Consider the following 24,492-nt stretch of genomic DNA (forward strand, 5'->3'; position numbering starts at 1 on the left):
AAAGCCATCAAATGATGGAATTGATCACTCTCAGTTGTCCTCTAATTACTCTGTGTTAGTAGCAACTGCTAGAGCCCAACCAATAACAAACGGAGTCCAAGCTCCTTGCCACCAGCCAAATAGTTTAAATTCTCCTCTGCTTCACTAGATGCCACCAGATACTTGCAAAAACAAACAAGCTTATACTCAAAGTGTCTCGGTCCTTGCAAACATTAAGTGTAGTGGTTTGACTATAGCTATATGATGCTTCAGAAAAATCCTCTCTATAAAGGATTTCAAAAGAGCAAAAAATTAGCCTGTAAACACTTTAGAATAACCAAACACACAGAACGGATTATATTATCAAAAGTTCTGATTCGGAAAACTCATTTTGCTCTCATGCACATGAAGATCCTCTGCCTCTTCTCACTTGTTGGCCTGGCACTAGTAGCCTTGAGATTTTTCAGTTTAGTGTGGCTTTGCTCCAAGCCACCAGTTGGGGGAGCTCTTATTACCATGAAACGGTGACCAGACTGGGCCAACACTTCTCCAAAGAGGCAGGCCCGCCTAGGCTGCTTTCCCTGAGGGCACAGGGCCAGGTAAGCCCCTGCACCTGCTGCCAGGCTCCCAGAGCCTCAGCCTGCCCCAGGCTGGAAGCCCACTCTCACCCAGGCCTCATCATTCCACTCCCTCTCCCCAGAAGCAAGTTGGGACAAGACCCACCCTGGCCTATTTTATTGTCTTAGGTGACTATTAATGCCCCTATTTTAGCTGAGTCTTATTATTTAATCTCCAGTCTCTACTTTTCCCTTCCCTCTATTCCTCTCCTTTGCCACGGTAATATTTTGGGTTTCACATAAGACTCCGTATTGCATTTTGGGAGGGAGCAGATTTATGAATCCATCAGTGAAGGTGACAAATGAAATTGGAAAATGCATTGAAAAAGTCATGGCACACCAGGAAACAAGGTTTATTTAAATGGTTTCCAGCAAGAGGGAGGAGAAAAGAAAAAAAACAACAACACAAAAAGGCCTTCATTTGTATTCCCTGCCTTACAGGTAAAGTAAAACAAGAGAAATAAGAATAAATTTCACATTGTTTTTCAGCCCTGTGGAAAAGCAGTGGAATGCAAATTAAGGCCCTTCAAAGATGGCCACTGAAGAAGCCCTTCTTCTAAATTCTATCATGGTGACCAGAGGACACCATTCACCACATATGACAATGAGATCATACTTAACTCATTATGTCATTAAGATCTGTAAAACATTTATGTTATTGATTCAGCTGCATAAAAAATCTCATTATAATTGAGGGGGTAGATTTGCCTTCACACTCTAAAGAGTGGCCCCAGGTTACATCTAGCCCACCCTTCTCCCTATTTTATTCATGGAATAGACCAGAACTGGGATTTATCCCAACACCCCTTTTCAACTACAAACCATAAAATAACCACCAATCTTCCCAACAAGATTATTTACTGATGAAATGGTTCATTTTATGTTAACAATCTTTCTTATCCAGCAATTTTAACAAGTGAACTAATGTTTTTGCATGAAAAAAAAATTCCTTCAGAAAACGTATTTCTCCCCAAAATGTGAACTTCAACATTGTGAAATGAGGAAAAAAACCAACTATGGTGACAGACTACATTTATAATTAAGGAAGGCTCTGGAATTTTCACGAAAACACTTCATAAGCTTGTAACTAAATGATTTTAAGGTGGCATGATAAAGAGAGATGCAGGGAAATAAGTTAGAAAATCATGTTCAGAATCATTCCCGGTTTATTAAATGCAGCTTCTTTGAAGATGGAATAAGGAAAGGAAGACTTACCGAGAGGTCATCGCCACGAAGGACGTTCCCTGAGAGGTCGAGATGGACAAGGGTGGAGGCGGTCAATGGGTTGGCACTGAGTGACTGAGAAAGGCTGTTCACCCCTGCAACATCCAAAAAATCCAGGCTCAATTTCCACTCCAGGAAACAAAATGAGGTTTGTGAGTTTCCACCAATGGCCCAGCAGACCCATCAAATTGCAGGGCTGAGGTTAACCATAGCACCATCCCCAAAAGGTGGCACTATGATTGTGTCTTCTTTTGACACACGCTCAGGAAGAACAGGTTAGTCACAGACATGACCACTGAATCAGAAGGAGCAATGGAATCAGCTTCACGTTGCTCCACATCGGATGTGTCCAAGCACGTTAAGGACTTTACTCTGAAGCCTTAGAAGGATGCAAGCAGTCTAACTGACAATGTTTACCCTGCTCTTAATCCTGCCAGGTGACTCTTGACTTAGTTAGTGTATGATATCTAAATGATGCATGTTCAAATTCAGATAATTTAGGCTATGTAAAGTACTGAGAATAAAATTAAATGTATTACACTCAAGGCAAAATTTGGATTGAAATGAATTTTACAAAGAATAAGGAGACGACCTTTATACTATGTAAGCACAAAAGAAAAAACATATAATTAATACTCTATACACTTTTTACATAATGTGAATGGCTCATGTTAAAGTCAAGAGAACTAAACTGACAAATCCATCTCAGAAAACAAAGACTGGATACACGAGGACGATGATTGTCATGTATGAAGTTCTATTATATGTGGATATATAGACATAGGCCTGCTGGCCATGGCCTTCTAATGGATAGATGTTTATCAGGCTACTTCTTCTCATGGGAAGGAGAGTCTTTTTGAGGTGTGTCTTTATAAAATGGGAGCCCAGATGAGTCTTATTACTGACTGGGACTCAATATACTGACAATACCAGTGACGATTATTCTTATGATAATGGGAATATGGGATATAGCAAAGCTCTTCATGTTTCTACTAAAAGCCCATGATACCAAATTATATATTTTTAAAATATGGCTATTTCCAAATTGGATACACTTTTATAAATTATTTTAGATTTTTTGTTTTTCAGTAAAATTGTTTTGCAAATCCCAGCCTGTCTCAACCACCCCTAAAGAGAATCAGGAAAGGAGGTTTTTATCCACACTTGGGCAGAACCTTCATACAAACAAGGGGCCAGGGGTCGGGCCTGCCAGTAAGACAGAGCTGGTCACGGCGGCAAGATCCGACAAGGGTACTCCAAGAAAAGAGCTGAGGGCTGTAGGTACAGCCTCCCACTGGAGCACCTCCCTGCTAGGAGTTTAGAATGTTCAGTGTGTGGACTAATGAAGGGGTCACTGTCTTATCCTCCAGCTTCAGAGACTTACAATTACAAAGAACTCATTCCATATGTGCCTGGTAAAGGCTGCTGAGCCATTTCTCACGGATGAGTGCACATTTGGGCATGTAGAAGGAAGAGACAAAGGCTTTGAATAAAAAATATGTTAAGTACAAGGAAGAACCTTCTTGACCATCACCTCAACATTTATTAAGTGCTGATGCTGATACAATGCTTATAAAATGCTGGTGATTGGGAGATGAATGTAAATAAGACCTATTTTTTACCCTCAAAAAGTGCAAAGACCATCAGGGAAAAACTTAATTGGACTCCAGGATAAAAAGTCAGTGCTACACAAGGAACATATATTCATTTCAACAATCCTTTATTGAAAGCCTACTGTGTACCATAACTGTTAGACGCAGAGACTTCTGAGTCCCAAGAGATACCATCTCCCCCACTAAGCCCAGTTCAGTGGGAAACACAGACAGCTGAATAATCGCCATCCAGTAAGGCAACAACTATCAAAGGCGCAAGGAACAAGAGCTTGGCAGTAGAGGAGGTGGAAATTTAATTAATTGTGGTAGATAAGACGGATCTATGCTAGCCCATAGAAAAGGTTAATATCTAGAGGTTATCTTCTATGATTGTTTAAATGACCAACTCTCTTTCGTTTGTCCTATTAGTATTAATTTATTTTTTAAAATGGAATAATTGAATCCAAAACATATGGAGAATACCAGACTCTCATCAAGAAAATCATTTGTAAAATCATTTCCTTAGTGAGGTATAACAAAACTCAGTAAATAAATTCCAAAATTAGAAGGCCAAATTAGTCCTGACAGCAAAATGCTCCTCGACAAGTGGAGGTGTTGGCAGCTGGCCAACATCTGAATAGACGCGGGAGAGAATCATGTTATCAGCTCAGCTTCATGCTTCTGAAACAGAACGAAGGATTTCCTCCCCGTGCCTCCTGAGCCCACGTTCACGTGAGGCCTGTGTTAATATGCCCACTAATAGCAGGAAATTTAAAAAGTACAGGACTGGGGGAAAAAAAGTTAACACTCTCCCAACCCAAACTAAACAGAGATTTACATGTCATTCTCAATTCTGGCTGTCTAGTGATTTTGACCATTCTTCCTATTTATTACTGTAGTGTTTACAGCTGGAAAAAGGTGGTACCAGATGGCCCTGCCTTGACATAATCTGGCAACCAGCAGGACATTTGCTAGAAATCCAGAAAATTATCAGTTAGCTACATCTGAGGTAAAGAAAGGGTATTTGGAGGCAGTGGGGATGTCATGGGGAGATTTTTTTAAATCTGTCTTGAATTATTGAGCCATGAATATAAATGGTTTTCACAGAACCAAAATATAAATGTTAGTGAAATTCTGCAGAAGTTTAACACTGCAATTTAATCCGAATTATTTTAAATCTGCAAACTTTTCAGATCCTATATAAAAAACTTTAAGAAATCAATTTTTTTTAAAAACATTTCAAGATATTTGTCTTAGAAAGGGCAACTTAAAATTCTTCAGGTAATATGTTATAAAACAATGCTAACTCTCAAAACACATTTTTTTATATATACCTATTTTATTGCAGGGAAGAGATAAATGGGGGGACCCCTATTTGTGAAGGGTACAGGCAATGTGAGGCTGTCCTCATCGTAAGGATGCTGAGGAACCCGGCTTTGCCCATGGGGCCTCCCCACTCAGACATGGTGGGGGTGGGCTGGGAGAAGGAGGGTACAGGGACATCAGGGAGGGTGACACTGAGGGACCTCAGAACAAAACTTGCCCTAGGAAGGATAAACCATCACCACATCCCTCTATTTGTTTTCCACTAACAAACAAATGAATTAAAAATATATAATCAAGGATTATAAATATAGTCGTGTTTTTCAAAAATACTTCCATCTTATTAAAAGACTTAAACTAGACTTACGGAGCACATGATAAATAATGAATAGTTTTAATAGGTAGAGAAGACATATAAATAAAGAAAAAAGATTAATACTATAAAGAGAAAACTAACAAAAAATTATACAAGCATGTTTATAGTAAGTGAAGAAGTCAGGATTCAACCTTAGACAAACTGACTAGAGAGCCGACACTCTGAACCACCGCACATACTGCCTCCAAAAGACGGTGATCTAGCTAAGAAATGACAAGTTGTTAAATTCAAGAAACTTTCACTGAAGAGTTGTCCAGGCACTGTGCCAGATAGGTTCTACAGATACAGAGACGAGAGAAGCACAGGCCACAACAGGCTAGTGGGAAAGATACAATACTTATACAATAATGATATAATCTCAAAATAAAACAAAGGGAAAAATAATTGATTCTCTTGTGGCCTCAAAAATAGGGAACACATTTAAGCAGACATGATCACAGATAAAGGTTTCATAAAATAAACTGAGGCTCTATAAGAATATTTGGTGATACAAGAAAAACTTTTCAGGCATTCAGAGCAGAATATGAAGATATATTATATGAAGGCACAAAGAATATAAGGTAATTTCTAATATTATTATGAAGGTGCTGGTGTGGTAAAAATAATAGAATTAACAGGATATGATGCATAACTGGATAAATCAGAGAAATGAGGAAAGTTAGAAATGGCCCTGGGAAGAAGATAAGGCTATCTCAAGAGATGGAAAAAGAAGGTGTGGAACTACAGCAGTGATCCAGCAGTTAGGCCCAACAGTTTTCTAGAAAGCAGACAGTCTTTCTGACAGTCAGAAAGGCCTACTGGCTTTTCTAAGGATGAAACCAAAGAAACACAACCAGGTGCCTCTAGGAAGGTGAAGCATGAGGCTAGAGGCAGCCAGGTGAGCGTTCCTTGACTCAAGGTTTAAAGAGTTAAACAGTGTATGTGTATTTCAAAATTATTTTCTACTATGAAATCACTTAACTTTAAAGCACCAGAATTTGAATTACATAATGCCTTTATCTTCAAACTCCCAGAGTAATGTAATACATTTATCTTTACATTCAGGTGATGAGCACACCAGAAGCCCGGACTCTACCACCACACAATACATACATGTAACAGAATTCACCTTGTACCTCCTAAATCTATTAAAATAAAATTAAAAAAAGAATGAGATTAGTAAATAGAAAATAAATAAATGCAGGTATATAATAAAATAATAATTCTAACTATTTAAGGTAGCAGGTGCAGTGAAAATATTACAGACACAATGTTAAGTAAATAAGAAATACTATACCTTTAGGTGATAATGAGGTTTTAGATAAATTTAAATGCTTTAATCCCTTTGGGAGTTTGGCAAATTGAATACTTAACGAGGATACACCTGTAAAAGGAAAGAAAAGAGACTGTTAGAATTTTCAAGTTCTCAGAATTGCATTTTTTTTTACAATGCATGAAAATTAACTTAAATTTAATTCCAATGGAAGTGATCATATTTTTCTTTATAATGTCAGACCTTGTTTTCTAATCATTTACCAGCATGCCTCCTTTCCTTTCTATCCTACCTATAAGATAGGAGAAGGGGAAGATTGTTTAATTAAGCATAACAATATCTGAAACTTTTCCATTAGAGATATTTTTCTCTGGGCCAAGTGTTAACCTCTTCTCATCATCCAATTTCAAATGTAAATCCTCTTGGGAAGGGTGATATAACTTTTTCCCACTTTTCTTTTTAACCTCTATCTTAATGAGTTGATCTTTCTTCTAAATGAGCAGATGTATGCTATTTAATCATTGTCAAGAAGAATGGAGGAATGGTAACTATTCAGATAACAGCAGATGGATTCCAATACTTAATCAGCTTATAGCTAACAACTTCAGAGCCTCAGAGTATGTTTTAACTTCTTAAAGGTAAGTTTTGTAACTGTGAATAACTCACCAGGAATTTACAGTATTTAAAATCAGATATCCTCTAAATTTAATGGCCAGAGTGGGAGACTGGAAATACCAGCTCACTCATCCAAGGATTGCAATGAGCACAGTTTTCTGAGAAGATATAAGTAACATATAAATATATACCCTTCCTACAGGTCCTTCTGCTCCAGATGAGCTACCATTTCCTCAGGGGCATGTTCTCAGGAAGCCTCCTTAAACAAAACTAATACTAATTCCCTTAGACTAATTCTCAAACTCCAGACAGCAATAAGAAACTACTGTGCTGGTTGCTGACCTATCACATTAATTCTAAACTTTCTACAAATCTTAACAAAATTTACAAGAAATAACTACATAGAAACAACATAAAGATCATGCAGCTTGAATAAGCCTTGAAATGGGTGTATCACCAAGGACAGTGGGTGTTCTGGGAGCCCTTGACTATTTCTCCAGAGCGTTTCATTGTCAAGGAAGTTTGAAAATCACTGGATTAAATAATGCTAAACAGGTTTTTTATTGGAATATATCTAGAGGCTTGAATACGATGATCCATTCTATAAATTACAAAGTGAAACCAGGCCTAATATTTAGCTGATACACTCTCGTAAAGGAATGAATTACTAATAAGTTAAGGGGGGAGAGGGAAAGATGGAATAATTTTAAAACTTGATTAATCCAAAATGCAAAAAAGGAAAGGAAAGAACAAAAAAAAAGAGGGAAAAATAGAGATACATATTTTTGCCCAAATAAATAAAAAATTACATTAAATATAAATGTACTAAAGACTCAAATTAAAGTCAAAAATAGCTTATTCCAATAAAATTATCAGATGTTTTCAAGAGACACACCTGCTGCTAGTCTTCAGAATAAATGAACATACAAATGTGGAAAAAGACATATGCTACCAACACTAACCAAAAGAAATCTGGTATAGCAGTAATAAGACAAGTTAGATTTTCAGAAGCAGTAATAGAAATAAATGGGACACTTCACTTATGAAGAAGATATACAATTATCTTAAATCTGTATCCTCTGATTAACCTAGTCTAAATATATATAAAGTAAATCTGACAGTAACAAAAGGAAAATGCATATATTATTAGATAAGTATACACATACATATATAAAAAATAATGGTTTTTAACACATCTCAGTAGCTAATAAAAAAAGACATAGAAGGTATCAAATGCATAATGAAGTTGAGATATAATTGATATATTTAAAGCACTGTGCCCAATAACTATAGAATACATTTCCTCAAAGTGCACATTGAATCTACCAAAAGTGACCATATGATGGGCCATAAAGCAAGTCTCAACAAATAATAAAATGTTCCTTAAGTACTGTGAAATCATACAGAGAATATTCTCTATTTGTATGTTCTCTGCTACCATCACTATGAAATTATAACAAAAGGAATTATAATAAAAGATAATAAAAAATTCCCAAATAATTATAACTTAAGCAATGTATTTCTAAGTAACAAATGAGTCCATGAAAAAAAATCACAATGAAAATTTAAAAACTATTTTCAGTTAAATAAAAAACTATGACTTAATATTTTTGGGATACAACTAGAGCAATTCTTAGAGGGAAATCAATAGTCCTAAATATATATATTAATAAAGAAGAAAAGCTGGAAAATAATTATCTAATTACCCATCTCAAGATGTTTGAAAAAGAATAGCAATTAATCCCCATCCCAACTCTGTAAACAAAAGGAAGGAGATAATGAAGAAAAGGGAAGAAATCAATTAAATAGACAGCAGCTGTGTAAGTAAGTAAATTTAACAAAGCTGGTTCTTCAAAAAGACTAACAAAATTGATAAATCCCAGCAAGACTAGTAACCAAAATAAATAAATAAATAATAGAAGGATCAAATTATCAAAATCAAATGAAAAAAGAGTATCAGTAGAGATCCTACAGCCATTGCAGATATAACTTAAGGGTATCAAAAAAATCTGTAAGTCAAGAAATTATCATTTTAGAAGAAAATGGACAAATTCCTTATGAAAATCATGACTGGCCAAAACTAACATAAGAAGTAATAGATATTCTCAATAGTTCTTATCTATTAAAAAAAAAAAAAAACCCCACAAATCCATTATAGCAAACCCATTCACAAAGAGAAGTAAAACAAGGCAAATATACATACATATAGTACATCTGATGTAATTTGGTATTTATTATGTTCAAGAATAGGCAAAGCTAATCTATCATGATACAAGTTGGAATAGCAGTAGTTATCTTTTCCAGGTGGTAGAAGGCAGGCATGGTAATTGCTGGGGCAAAGTCCAAGGTAAGCTTGGACAGCATTGATAATCCATTTCTTGATCTCGGTAGTGGTTTCTGGGGGAAACAAAAGGCCTCTTCTTTGTCAGAAAGCATACAGACTGGGACGTTGTAGATGTCAGAACCTAGGGGAGTTAAAATTTTTAGACTGCTACCAATTTTTATAGCTTCCCTAGAGAGTCCAGAAACACTAAGAGAAGTGAATAAACAAAACACAATGAAATATTTCTACTTCAAAAATAAGGCTGAGAGAAAGAATCAAGAACCAGGAATATAAGAATAAAGGGATTTTGGAAAAAATGGAGTCAACACACCTAAGTTTTGAATGAATGTCCTAAAATTTAAATCTATGCCATTTAAAAAATATTGTTTTGCCTTGTCTAACCATGAAAATATCAATTAAATATGTCTAAAGTCATGAATCCAAAGAAAACTACTTTCTGTTTTTTATGTGTCACACAGAAACCTGGCATCTTCAAACATTAAGATGATTATTTAAGAAAATTTATTGACATACTACGGAATAAGCCAATGTTTTCCAAATAGCATGCACAGAAGTGTTTCCTTCTACTTCCAAAGGAAATCTAGATAACCAAATCAGAAAATCACAAACTACAGTATGAGAGACTGATTAGTCAGGATCTCCTAGAAGGGAGTACGAACAATAGGTATTAGATACTCTTCTGCAAGCTTTGTCTAAAACATGTAAACAGTTTCCTCGTCCATAAAACAGAAATAATAACATTTGTTACATTTAACTTTAGAAGGCTATTTTCTGAATCAAATGAGGTAGTAAAAGCTAACATCTACTAGTGCACAATGTGTGAAATGCTATTCTTATTCTTTTGTATGTATTATCTCATTTAATCCGTAGAACATACTTATATGGTAGGTACCATAATTATCTATTTTAAAGATTAGGAAGTTGAGGCAAAGGGAAAGTAGGTAATGTGTGCAAGGACACTTAGCTAGAAAGTGGTGGACCCCAGAATTAAACCCATGTATTTTGACTCGAGAACCCACTGATACATACACTGACAGGCATGAAAGAAAGAAAGCACCAAACAATGTAAGGAGCAATCCTAGAATCTATTTTCTCTTGTCTTATTTGGAAGATCAAATCAGAGCCACCACCAGGGAGTTGGAAAAATAAAAATACTGGGGTGTGTCAGGTCAACAAAAAACACTCTGAGCCAGGATTCTAAATGGTTTTTAAATGACATAATCAAATTTGCAATGAAATGAATGGAAGAAGTGAGAACAAATATTCCTGACAAGGCTAAGATCATAAAAATTAGGGTAACTGGGAAGGATAACTAGGAAGACTAGAACATGGAGTTTGTAATGTTTGGGGAAGTAAAGCATGTCACATGAGCAGAGAGAGAAGAACTGCGTTCTCTGAAAATACTCAACTTTAACCCAAGAAGTAATGTCAGATCCAAAGAGCCACATGCCGATGGCTAAGAACACCCTGGTTCAGGTACCTGTTCACCTCAAAGGACTCAGCACAAAATTAGTTATTATTCAGATCCTTTAGTAGAGCAGGGGTTTACAAGCCTTTTCTACCATGATCCACATAAAGAAACAGATTTGACATCATGATGCAGGAACCTCATACAAAAATAAATACATATATATACAGTAGGATTAGAAAACTAAAACAAAAGTTTTCCTTAAATAATGTACTCTGACATTTTCTATTCTAGTCCATTTCTTTCTTTCTTTCTTTTTTTTTTTTTTAATGTTTGTCATGAGTTATTAGCCTAATTTCACGGGCTACCAATGGGTTTCGACCCACAGTCAGAAAAAACACTGGGTTAGATGAAGGCCAAGAGCAAGCTGTGGAGCAGGTGTGGCCTTGCCACCAGGATAAGAATAGCTTGTGTGTGGGTGGTCTGTTCACCACCTTGTGTGGCTCTTGCAGAGGGAGAGCAGGACACTCAGCCTCTGACGCATTCCTCATACACACTGTATCTCTACTTACTAAATCATACTTTAACCTGCTTCACCACAAGCCCCTTAACAATCAGAAGGCTGCAGGCTTAGCCTTTATACACAGGTGTGACATGACTGAGCTGTGACTAACAGGGATTTGTTGCATCAACAATCATGTCACAAAGCAAGGAGCTAAACTTTCTGAGAGTTTCCAGATAAGCCTCTGAGTGGACGGTTAAGGTGCAAAATCACATCCCATTTGATATTTAAATTCCTCAGGATTCTGTGCTTTTTAACTACTAGACCCTGTCTGCCTTGTGTTTCTTTGATTTTCCTTGTAAATAATAATCCCTGGTTTGGTCTGTTTTATATACTAGACAATTTAATTACAGACTCTACTCTCATCCTTTGTATTGTTTGTTTTCAAACATAAAGTATCATCATTGAAAAGCTTGAAAACAAAAATTACTAAAATTTTTTTCTAGATTGAAATATCAATAATATTTTACACTCAATTGGATTTCTTGTGGGGTTTCCATCCATGAGTAGAAAAGCTACCAATCATCTTCAGATATTTGGCCTGAATAAAAAGAAACAATAAAGAATTTGTGTTCAGGAAGCTCAGCCCCAAGAGTGAAGAAAAGAGGGAAATACAGGTGTTGACAGTTGTCCACGAGGCCTGGCAAATATAGCAATGAATGAATCTAGGAGGGGCAGAAACAAGAAAAGTCTGGGCCTGTGAAAATATTTTCAAGAATGCCAAAATGTGAGGGTATGTAAGCAGAAATCACTGTTGGTATGTACACTTGAGGCTAAAGAAAGCATCCCTGGAATGATTCGCGATGACAACACCTGGAAAGAGGCCGCAGCTAGATGAAAAGACACAAAACCAGGTCTGGGAGGCAGGAATGCAGAGGGGAAAAGCAGGCAAACATAATCCTCGAACACATCTTCTCACTCCATACATAAGAAATCTCTATACATTTTACCATGATTTTCAAGTGCCATTTTAAGTACCATATAAGAGAATTAAATAAAATCAAACTCAATTTAAAGAAAACATTTATTGATTATGTGTAAGGTCTTACACTAGATGCTGCGTGTCCTAGAAAGGAAAGGGAGAGAGAAGAGCCAGGGGGTGGGAAGAGAGGAAGTAAGGCGGCGGAGGTGTTGGGGAAGAAATGTCTACCTCTGGTTATAACGCAGGCAGAATGAAGAAGTGCTATCACAGAAGTTTGCACAAAGGCTCCAAGGTGAGGGCAAGATAGAAGAAACTATGCCTGAGGCAACAAGCTGTTCAACGATGAGGTGCACAACAGGAAAGGAAACAAAGGGCAAGTTCCTTCTTTCCCTTCCAGTCCCCCAAACTCAAACAACATGTGTTCTTTTAGGTCTGGCTTCTTTAACTCCACATAATGGTTTTGAGGTTCATCCATGTTGTAGTATGTGTCAGAATTTCTCTTTTTGTATATATTCCATTGTACATATTTTATTTTATGTACACATTTTATTTGCCCACTCACCAGTGATGGACATTTGGGTTGTTTCCAATTTTGGGTTATATAATAATACCGCTATAAACATTCACTCACAAGTCTCTGTGTGGACATACGTCTCATTTCTCTTGGGCGATATACCTACCAGTGGAATTGCTGGGTCGCATGGCAAATTCAAGTTTAACTTTTTAAGAAATGATCTAACTGGTTTCTAAAGTGGCTGCATAATTTTACATTCCCACCATTAATGTATGAGTTTCTGTTTCTTCACATCCTCTCCAACACATATTTTGATGATAGCCATACTCTTGGCTGTGACGTGGTATCTCACCATGGTTTTAATTTGCATTGCCCTAATCATTAAGGAGTGCCCCCTTCCTGGTCCACCTGAACTCTGGATTTCATTTGCTTAAAGACCTGTCTCCAACAACTAACTCCCTCTACAAGATTTTGTTCTATCAGTAGATAAGTATGATTGACGTCCTCCCATTTTAAAAACAAAACCAAAATAACCCTCCTATCTATAAAAAAGTTATCTCCAAGATTTCCACTTCATCACATTCACCTCTCTATAGCATTTGACTAACAGAGAAACATTTGTTTTTCCTAAGAAATTATTATGTTAATACTATACCCCAGGGAAACTCCTATTCCAGTACTAGGCATCCATTATTTTCATTTTTGGCTTACTCTATCAGGGTACTTTTCACATGATCTAGTTTTCTAACTCAGTCTCAACTTTCCTTTAGATTCACTACTTTAGATACTGGGAAGTTACTTGAGATTTTTGCTTGAATAACACATGAGTATCTTTTTTCAACACAGAACAATTATCAGGGATAAAAAGAAAAAATGACCATCTATATCAGTATCTTGCACTTAGTTTAATAGGAATTACTAGTAGTCATCAAATATATAACACTGAAAAATGAAAGGTCCTTATTAACAAAGCTGGAAAACATTTGCAACAGGGAATGAAAACAAAATTGTCCCACTAGAGATCAACCGATTCCTTCTTAAACTTTGTCCCAATGTTCTACTATTGAGAATTCAATTTCTGAAGTTTCTCTTTCTAAACCTACTGACTCTTCCTTCAATCCACACAAACACCTTTGATGAAACTTTTTGACTCATCACAAACTCTAGTCCTTCAACCTCCCCCTATTCTCATACTCAAATCTTGTTAAATATTAAAAGATATTTGTGGTAGGCAGAATTCTAAGATAGTTCCCCCCAAGATTCTCACCCCTAGTGTACACGCCCTGTATAATTACTTCGAGTATGAGGGAGGCTGGTGAATATACAGTAGACCTTTGAACAACATGGGTTTTAACGGCACAGGTCCACTTATATGAAGATTTTCTTCCACCTCTGTCACCCCTGAGACAGCAAGACCAACCCCTCCTCTTCCTCTGCCTACTCAACATGAAAATGGAGATGAAAACCTTTATGATGATCCACTTCCACTTAATGGATAGTAAATATATTTTCTCTTCCTCATGATTTTCTTAATAACATTTTCTTTTCTCTAGTTTACTTTATTATAAGAATACAGTATATAATACATATAACATAGAAAATATGTGTTAATTGACTACGCTATTGGTAAGGCCTCTGTTCAACAGTAGGTTATTTTTTTTTTTTTTTTTTTTTTTTTTGAGACAGAGTCTCACTCTGTTGCCCAGGCTAGAGTGAGTGCCGTGGCGTCAGCCTAGCTCACAGCAACCTCAAACTCCTGAGCTCAAGCGATCCTCCTGTCTCAGCCTCCCGAGTAGCTGGGACTACAGGCATGCACCACCATGCCCGGCTAATTTTTTCTATATATATTTTTAGCTGTCCATATAATTTCTTTCTATTTTTAGTAGAGATGGGGTCTCGCTCTTGCTCAGGCTGGTCTCGAACTCCTGAGCTCAAACGATCCGCCCACCTCGGCCTCCCAGAGTGCTAGGATTACAGGCGTGAGCCACCGCGCCCGGCCAACAGTAGGTTATTAGTAGTCAAGTTTTGGGGAGTCAAAAGTTATATGTGGATCTTTGACTACTGAGGCGGTCGGTGCCCCTCACCTCCATCCACGCTGCTCAAGGGTTAAGTGTAATGGGATGTCACTACCATGATTAGGTTACTAATCAGTTGGCTTTGAATGCATCAAATGGAATTTCTCCTGGGTGTGCCTGAGTTAGGTGAGTTGTTTAAAAGCAACTAAAGCATCAGAGAGATGTGCTCCAGCTGTCCTCAAACACAGAGCAAAGTGCTATGTTGTGAGAGGAGGGGGCCACATGGCAGGGACCTTTCTAGGAGCATAGCCTCTAAGAGCTGGAAGTGGTCCCCACTAGCAAGAAAACAGAGAACTCAGTCCTATATCCCCACGGAAATTAATTACACCAACAACCAGTGAACTTGAGGAGGACTAGAGGTCCTAGATGAGACTGTAGCCCCTGTCGACAACTTGATTTCAATCTTGTGAGAGAGACCCTGGGCACAGAACTCAGCTAAGCAGCGCTGTATCCAGGCTACTGACCCAAGGACATTGTAAAACAATATATTTGTATCATTTTTAAGCTGCCAAGTATGTGGCAACTTGTTATGCAGCAACAGATAACTAATACGATATTTTAAAAACGGTATCTTCCTTTCCTTTTGTATCACACTGCAAAAAAAGTTAAGCAGATCATAAAATTTTAGCATGAGTATTTTCATGAAAGGGTAAAAAGAACTAGGAACCAACAAGATCATCAACAGCATTTATAACCTAATTACAACTTAGCTTGATACTGCTCTCTTCAGGCATGGCTAAATTCAAACTGCCTAATCCTCTTACAATTCTGGCATCAGCGATAACATGAACACTACAGTACCTCTGTCCTCCAGTGGGTTGCCCGCAAGGTTAATTGTGTGGAGTCCTGAGTTGGGATTATGCGCTAGAGCACTGGCCAGTTTTTGTGCAAAATCTCTGCAAGTAAACAAAACAGTAAGAATAAATAACACAAAATATAAAACCGTTCAAATAAAACATTTCAAGCTTAGAACAGAGTAAAATCTAAAAAAGAGAAACTTCCCTTAAAATATTAGTCTACATATCATATATTTGTTAATACCCATTAACACTTCATTAGAGAATTTGTAAAGCCAGAATATAGTTCATTTTGATTGGCCAAAAGCAAAAAGAAAATATATAATTGCCCCTTTAAAGATACATTGCTGTATGCTATTAATAGTACTTCTTGGCCCCGCCATAATTAAAGAAAAAAAATACTGGATTGAACCTGCTTTTCATGAAAATTATAGTAGGCTATTCACTGTATCTTATTTCTCATTTCATGCACTCATGAATGCAAAATTGATTATTCTAATTATTGAGTTTAAAGGCTACAATTTTAACAAAAATCAAAATCACTATTTTAGCTATGTTTAACTTGAAATAACATACTAAGTGCTTTGATTATGAAACTGTCAACCTTCCTCACTTAGCAGCAGTAAAATCTTTGTTCTAACAGATTCTAACTCTTAATGCTCTTAACAGTAAGGCTTGGGTAGTGACTACTAAACCACTAGATAAAGACTATGTAAAAGTGTTAACTTGACAAGGGAGAGATATGACTAAAACTGATCAAAGCAAAGCAGTAAAATCATATGGAGTATGTTATTACCACAACTACCAGCAGTGATGATAATAAGACACACATAGCATCTACAATGTGAAAGGCACTTTTTCAAGTACTTTACCTATATGAATTCATTTATCATCACAACTTTAATTCTACAAAGCAGGCACTATTATTATTCCCATTTTAAATGTGAAGAGACTGAGGCACAGAAAGCTTAAACAAGGCCAGGAGGCATCTGGCTCAAGGATCCATGCTCTTAGCTACTACACTATGTACCCTCACAAATATCAAGGCCAGGTGCAGTGGCTCACACCTGTAATCCTAGCAATCTGGGAGGGAGGCCGAGGTGAGAGGATTGCTTGAGGCCAGGAGTACAAGACCAGCCTGAACACAAGCAAGACCCTATCTCTACAAAACATGGAAAAATTAGATGGGCGTGGTGGCGCATGCCTATAGTCCCAGCTATTTGGGAGGCTGAGACAAGAGGATCGCTTGAGCTCAGGAGTTTGAGGTTGCAGTGAGCTATGATGATGCCACTACACTCTAGTCCAGGTGAGGGAGAAAGATCTTGTCTCAAAAAAAAAAACAACAAAAAAAAAATCAAGTGACACAACAGCAAGAGATGTTATCAAATTCTTGGTCTTCATGATAATGATAGGGATCATAGAGATTTTTTTTCTTCAGCAGGGAAAGCACTGTGTATGTGAGTAGCCCCACTTTCATTTAAACTATGCATTAATTAGAAGAGCAAATAGTATAAAGTTTTAAAGTAACATATTCATATATTCAGGAAAATACTCACGTTCTAAGTCCAGCGTTTTCCAACACCAATTCTTCCAGTCGATTGGACCTACTCACCACCCTCAAGATCTGTTCACAGACATCGGTGGACTGTAACAGAAAACATTCTTTGACCACTCCATAAATCTAAAGAAAAAAGCTTCACTTCATTGTTACAAATCTATGCAATGCAAAGTTTTAATTGAGTACAACATTCATTCATACATTCAATAAAGCTTGAATGAGCATGTACTACTATGTACTATCACAATGAATAGGAAGGAAGGAAGGGAGGGAGGGAGGGAGGGAAAGAAGAAAAGGCAAGGCATGTTGTACGTGCCATGGCATACAGTAGTCAAAGCACTTTATTTTCTTAAAATACCACAAAAAAAGATTTACAGTTCTTTGACTTATCAGATCACAAATATCCAACTGGATTAACCATAATTGGAACAGACTCCAAAATGTAGCACAAGTTCTCTAGCCAAATATCCTTAAGAAAACCTAACTTGGAAACACCCTAAGTCCCACAGCATCTAAGGGCTCTCATAATTCTTAAATGCTGTTTGATTCCATTCAGTCTATAATGCCACTTTAACACTATTCCTGGGTTTCTAGTGTGCCTCTCTGATTGAGGAAGGAAGAGAAAAATTAATTCCAATTGACCTGATGTCTGAAATTTACATTATGCTGACAGTTATTATTTTCAAAATGGTAACTCCCTTATCAGTATAATTCTCTGTCTGACAATCTATACACAAGGGAACTGATCTTATTCTGTGTTGTCATGATAAAAAGTAATTACTTAGATAATGTTTTTGCAGGGATTATCCTAATTTCCAGAAATAATCCTTGGGATCATTACCATTTCTAGGCAACCTTGCAGGGAGCATCCAGAAAAGTAATTTACCAAAATAGGGCTTTGAAGAGTTAAAGCCCATTGGAATATAAATACTGTAATAAAAATTTACTAAAGAAAATTTGGGAAATTGTGTCCAGCTTTCTTTAAGATGACAGTAGGGGAGAAGCGTAACAAGTCATTCATGATTACATTCATCTTACTAATTTTTATTAAGTGCCAACTCTATGAAAAGCATTATTTTCTACTCTGAAGAATACACAGAGATGCAATATGTAAAGAGATACGAAAACCTAGACACTAAGTAAAATGTGATAATTACAATGGTACTTGCCAAATGCCTATGGCATGCTCAACACTATGTTCACTGATTTAGGAAGAATTTTTAAAAAATGAATGTGATGGTCCCCAATAGCTTACGTTTAGTTAAAAATCAAACGTATACAACAAAAACTAAAAGCACTATAAAGTAGCAAATTAAATAGTGCAAAATAAAAATAAACTAAATAAACACAGAACTTTAGAACTAAAAGAAACCATATACATTATCAGGTCCAACCACATCATTTTTAAAAGACTAAAAAAAAAAAAAAAATGCAATGAGGCTCACCCTCACCAACTTGCCTGAGTTACAAAACTGAAGAAGTTGAGCAAGACTCTAATTCTACTGCTTTTTAAGTGAATCAAAAATATTGGGCAGAAACATAGTCCTAACTGCAGAATATCTGGTAGCTTTTTTAAAAAAATCTTTCATTCAAATTTGGAAGAATGATTACTAATTTGCTTCATAAGCATAAAGTATATAAATAAGTCATATTTTTCTTGTGGTACCTTAGCACAGGAGGCTTTTATTGGGCTAGGAACAATCTTAACCCAGACAGCTCATCTAATTTGAGAAGAAGCCACTTATTTTTGCCATGCCCTTTATGTTTAAAAAAAATCCAAAGAAGATATTCTTCTCCATCTTCTCCTTTCCTTCAAATAAACCCAATGTAGAAAGTGTTCTGAGATTGCCCATTTCAGACCAAAAGGAAAAGTATCATTTCTTTTTAACTTTGGGTGAAAAACATGAAGAATTTAGTATTCTTTTTGAAGACTTGTAGATTGATATCTACGAAGACCATTTTTCATTTTAAAATACCAAATATTAAAAATATATGCAAATGTACTTTTGTGTTCAAATCTCAGTTAACAGAAAAGCAATAGTAGCAGTCTTCAAATCCTGTCACTCTACTTCCTTTCATCCCAGGACACTCAAGAAAGCATACAAGCATTCACATGCTTTGTTTTGCCAGGGCTGAAATGATTAGGTGAATATTTTCAGTACTAAACATCAAAGCCAGCTAAAAGGAGATGACACCTGGGGGGAATAATGACAGAATGGCAGCACCAATTGCCTGGACACCTTCCTGTAATAGTAAGTTGGGACAATTTCCAAAAGTGGGATATCCACAACCTCCTGGAAACCCTCTGGGGGCCCATTTTGAAAACCATGAGCATCTATGAATGTTTGAATAAACCAAGAAAACTGACTTGGTAGCAAGCCATTGTTTTCTCTGATCCCACAATCCCTGGGCTAATCTACTTCTCATTCCTCCAATGGCTCCCCTTTCCCTGTAATCTTTGCTGGCTCAGTCCTGGAAATGATCCCAACTCATCAAGCAGCAAACAAGAGGCTTCTGTTCCCAGGACTCCCATCATGGGTACCTGTTCCCTGAGGGCTCCCCTGGCTCCCACTCCTGCCACCCCTGGCTCCATAATCACTGCTCGAACATAACTGCTGTTCAACGGAAACAGTTCACATAATTCACACTCCCATATTTATTCATTCCTCAACCTCTTTGCTAGTCTGACTGTGATGATGATAACAACAGTTAACAGTTATGAAATGCCTGCAATATGTCAGCTACTATGTTAGAATTTCTACACATATCATTTATTCATCTCAACCACCAGCAAATTAGTTATATTGTTATGTTCATTGAACAAACTTATTTGATATTTGACATCTATGTATTAAGCCAATTTTTACTGAGTACTACTATGAGCTACACAATGTGATAAGGACTGGATAGAGATAAATAAGAACTGAACTCCAACTAGCTCATAACAATAGGTGCATAGGAAACTGAGGCTCTGGAAGGTCATGTAACTTACCTAAGGCCACACAGCCTTGTAATAAGAGTCAGAATCTGAAACCCAGGTTTCTGATTCCAAGTCCACACTCTTTTCCTGTACCACACTGGCTCCTAAGAGATCCCAAATGAGTTCTGTCCATTTTCATACATACAATGCCTCAAGCCACCTCAACTCTAGGCAAATTCAGAGAACCAGTAGCCTGCCCACTAGCAAATCTCAACCCTCCACTTCATACAGATCTATGTCTTGATCCAAATCCAATCTCTTCACTATGAAAATCTTAACCCCCCCCCAGATTCTATGACCTCTGAAAGCTGGAGACTTGAATGTTAAGTGTCGCCAATAAAACAATATCTAAATTATTTCTCATTCTAAAAAGAAGCATCCGAAAGTTAATTCATGGATAAGTATCTGTCCATATGACTGCTTTGAACCTGCAAAATCCCCAACAGAGAATCTTATTTCCACTAGTAAAATAGACCAAATATTTGGCTTCTCCATACCTTAGGAAAACTAACTGATTTCACTTTTATTTCATTTTACTTACAAATAAATCTGCCCAAAAACCCATCTAGAAAATCAACATTAACTATCATAACTCAACCAGACTGACTCTGCCTGCTAATATTTTCCTAAATTCTTAGGAAGGGAAACTTTGCAGAGACAAAATGTAAGACAGGAATATAAAATCTACTATTTGCAGCTGTGCAAATGTAACTGTAATAGTTTTTGCCAAGTGAATAAGTTTGTACTGAAGGCTACATTAAATGTATCTTTCTATATTTCATCTACAGTTCACCTTCTAAAATTGCCTGAAGCAGCTAAAATTATGAGGAAATACTTCTTTGAAGCATCTCACATTATAAACTTTACAAATGTTATGCAAATCATTTACAGGAAAATATCTCCTCAAGAAACAAAATGCATGTAGCTTACCAGTATGGTAGAAAAAAAATTTTGTTTGTTTACAATTATCAGGTTTTTGAAATTCAGCAAAGCCAAGCAACATTTTCTGTATCTTTGATTACTTACCAGTTTCAGATCCTTAGAGGACAGCTTTGTGAACCACTGATTGTATTCCAGAGCAGCAATGATAGGTATTAGGTCCCTAGAAGCAGAAATAACAAAGTACGTGAAAGTGCTCTTACAAAAGACATATTGGCACCTAATTTTTAATACATGGCATCCAGGTTTACTTTTTAATTCCTATTATTCACGAACCCAACATCCAGCCTAAACTATTTTGACCACTAGACAACAATTAAATTCTCTAAGCCAGGTCTTCTGTACAAAGTAAGCAGAATTCCCAAAAGTTATTGCTTCTAGGGACTCTGATTCCTACTCCCAAAAGAAAAAGGGTTGGTAGCAGTGTTGCTTGGAGAATCTCCTTGCTCTAAGAGAAATCATACACCTAATTACATACCACCAAGTCATATTTCTTTAGCCTGCTACTTCATAAATTTTTTAACCATCAATTATCTCATAGAGAATTTTCTAGTCAGGAATTTACATTGCAAGCAAATACAGTGCCTCCCCTGACAATAAGTGACATCAGATGGATTCCCAATGCTTAGCAAGCATTTTTGCAACCATCTGGTAGTTTTTTTTCTGTTCTTAGAAGTGATTACATCCATGAGATAGCCCAGGTGCATTTTCATCTTATGCTTCATATCAGCTCTTCAGCCACAAAGTGAAGCTATTTGCATGAGAGATCTGCCTCCACTCCAATTTTCCAGCCTGAGCGCCCACATGTCCCAGCTCATACTCAAGGAAAAAAGCCAACAATTTGCTACTCATCTAACATGATATGCAATTTCATATTTGGAATTATCTTTTACTGCTGTGTTCAGTTATGAAAATCTATGTGTCCTTAAATGACTATATCACACATTCTGTCCTCTAATTCCTCTCCTGTTCAACCCCTAGCACATTGCTTGTATCTCTGTTTAGCATTTATTTTATTCTATCTTATAATATAGTTTGTTGCTGTAAGCATCTGTTCCCTGCCACCCCCAATTTTAAGTTCTTTGAAAACCAAGTCATCATCTATTTCAGTTTTTTGGCTTTAGTGAGGCCGTATCAGTTTTATCCTCGGTGCATGACAAACAGCAGATACTCAAATTTTTACTGAAATGGAAGAGAAAGGCAGAAAGTGGAAAGAGGGCTGAGAATCAATATTATTTGATAGCTTCTGGGTACCAGGCCCTGTGCTTGGCACTCTACATAGACCAGCCTACTTAAATCTCAAAACAACTCTAGGAGGCATTATTGTTTACATCTTACAGATGAAGGAACAGATGTTCAGAAAATTAAGTGAAACTAGGCCAAAGAGACAGAACTATGGTGAATCCAGACTTTGAAGCACCACATGTGTACAGTTTCATTAGACATGCTTTAAAAAGATGAAATAAGTTCCCACAGGTGGTAGAAAAAAAACAATGCAATCATTTAAGGAATAAGTAGGCCCACTCATCTGTCTCCATAAGCAAGGTTTTCTACTGACAAGACTCTCTATTAACTTTCCATAAGTTTAAAATTTAAAAAGAAGTTTTAAATTAAAAAAGGAAAATAACTCTTTCATAGTTGTTTTATGGTCTTCTTCACTATCTTCATCCCCTTCCATGGACTAAGTGCTCTGTGCTCAGAACAAGTCCCAGCATCTCTCTCTACTGCCTAATGACAGGTTATAGCTTCTCTGAGAATGAATTCTATTTTATTAGAGAGAGCCCCGAAAGTCCACATTGTTCAAAGGTTTTCTTACACACTTCAACATCCAGAACTATGCGAAAGCATTCTCATCTCATCTCCTGTTGCAGATTCTATGTCAAGGAGTGACCACACTTCAGAACCTCTTTATTGTGTATTCTATTCTCGCACTTGACCTGATGTGAGGTATGACTGGCTTTTGTCATAGATAAAGTCACTTTCAGGAACTGAAGGACACATTATGAATAGAACCAGGTTTTACATGAATGCAGTGGGTAAAACAGCATCATCTCTACATACAACGTGCAAAACCCTTGGAAAAAATATTCTGGTACAAGTCAAATCTAAGCTTAACACCAGAATGCTTATGGTATATATATAATACCATTAAATTTTAACATATTCAACATTCTAGATGTATATTTGTGTGATAGTCAATGATTATAATAAAAACTACATATAAAATGATAGGTATAAATATAGACACTGTGTTTTTAAAGATAAGAAAATACAATAAAACATCATAGGATACCTTGTCTAGGTGTTAACATTAAAGGTGATACTAATTTTTTTCTAACAAAACTCTTGTATTACATTTTTAAATTTTTTCTATGATTCACATTCATAATCTAAAAGTTATAAAATTAAATGTTCTGTAGATGGTGTAAATAAAATTTTGTTCTAGAAAATATTATCCATGAAGATGGTGGAGACAAAGCACGTTGGCATGGCTTGACTACCATGTTTCTCTAACTTATACTAATGTCTAGGCTTTTAATGATTAAAAAAAAACAGTTAGAAGGAGACAATCACGTATCTTAACTGACTCAGTTAATATTTATTTAGTACTAAGTACTAGGCAGGGTTACTAGGCTCTGAGGGCTAAAGGATGAGTAAAAAGAGTAGATCTTGTTCCTCGCCACACTCCAGTGGGGAGGAAAGACCTCTGCTCAACTATCTGTAGCACAATGGGAGACGTGCTGAATAGGGGGAATGCTAAAAGAACCATAAAAACACAGTAGAACAGCAAGTAATTCAGTCTGGAGTAGATGGGGAAGGGTTCACAAGGATTTAAAAGATAAAAAGGGACCAACCAGGCAGGAAGATAGAAACACAGTATTTCAAGTAATTAGTAGCAGCATATATGCAGGAATGGAAACCTGAACATGCCCAGCAACTCCATCCATTCATATAATCAACAAGTGCCAGCCATTGTGCTTGAATCACTGGCCTAGATGTAATAATGAACATAGCAAATGTTCCTTGCCCTGTGACAGTGATGGCCTAGCATAGCCAGGCAGGAGACTCTGGAAGGAAAAGCAACTATTAATTTAATAGAGTGAAATAAGCCCCATAGGGTGGGGGGAATAGAAGATACTATGGGTGCATATAAAAGGGATGCTAATCAGGCAGGTCAAGAAAGACTTCTTACAGGAAAGTATTGAGCCCTCAGAGAGGAGGGAGTGGGATGAGACATATATTCTAGGCAGAAGAAATGGGCAACAGAATAAGGTATAGTTTAAGAGTTTTTACACCTGAACGAAAGCATGATCCAAAAAGGAAAAAATTGATAAACTGGACTTTATCAAAATAAAAAACTTTTACTCTGCAAAAGATGTTAAGAGAAGGAAAAGATAAGCCACATTCGGGGAGT

General features: G+C 36.7%; 1 protein-coding gene across 2 annotated transcripts in view; it reads right to left on the reverse strand.

The window, feature by feature from the left end:
• Positions 1-24,492, reverse strand: part of CARMIL1 (capping protein regulator and myosin 1 linker 1) — a 304,319-nt gene that overhangs the window by 119,285 nt on the left and 160,542 nt on the right. For both annotated transcript variants that reach the window (XM_069493053.1, XM_069493052.1), the window contains exons 9-13: positions 21,165-21,240; positions 17,157-17,245; positions 15,605-15,699; positions 6,388-6,474; positions 1,812-1,915 (exon numbers count right to left, since the gene is read on the reverse strand). In XM_069493053.1, the coding sequence (XP_069349154.1) occupies positions 1,812-1,915; positions 6,388-6,474; positions 15,605-15,699; positions 17,157-17,245; positions 21,165-21,240 (451 nt within the window). The remainder of the gene's footprint in view (positions 1-1,811; positions 1,916-6,387; positions 6,475-15,604; positions 15,700-17,156; positions 17,246-21,164; positions 21,241-24,492) is intronic.

The sequence above is a fragment of the Eulemur rufifrons genome, chromosome 18, assembly GCF_041146395.1.
Source record: "Eulemur rufifrons isolate Redbay chromosome 18, OSU_ERuf_1, whole genome shotgun sequence".
In the NCBI taxonomy this organism is placed as follows: Eukaryota; Metazoa; Chordata; class Mammalia; order Primates; family Lemuridae; genus Eulemur; species Eulemur rufifrons.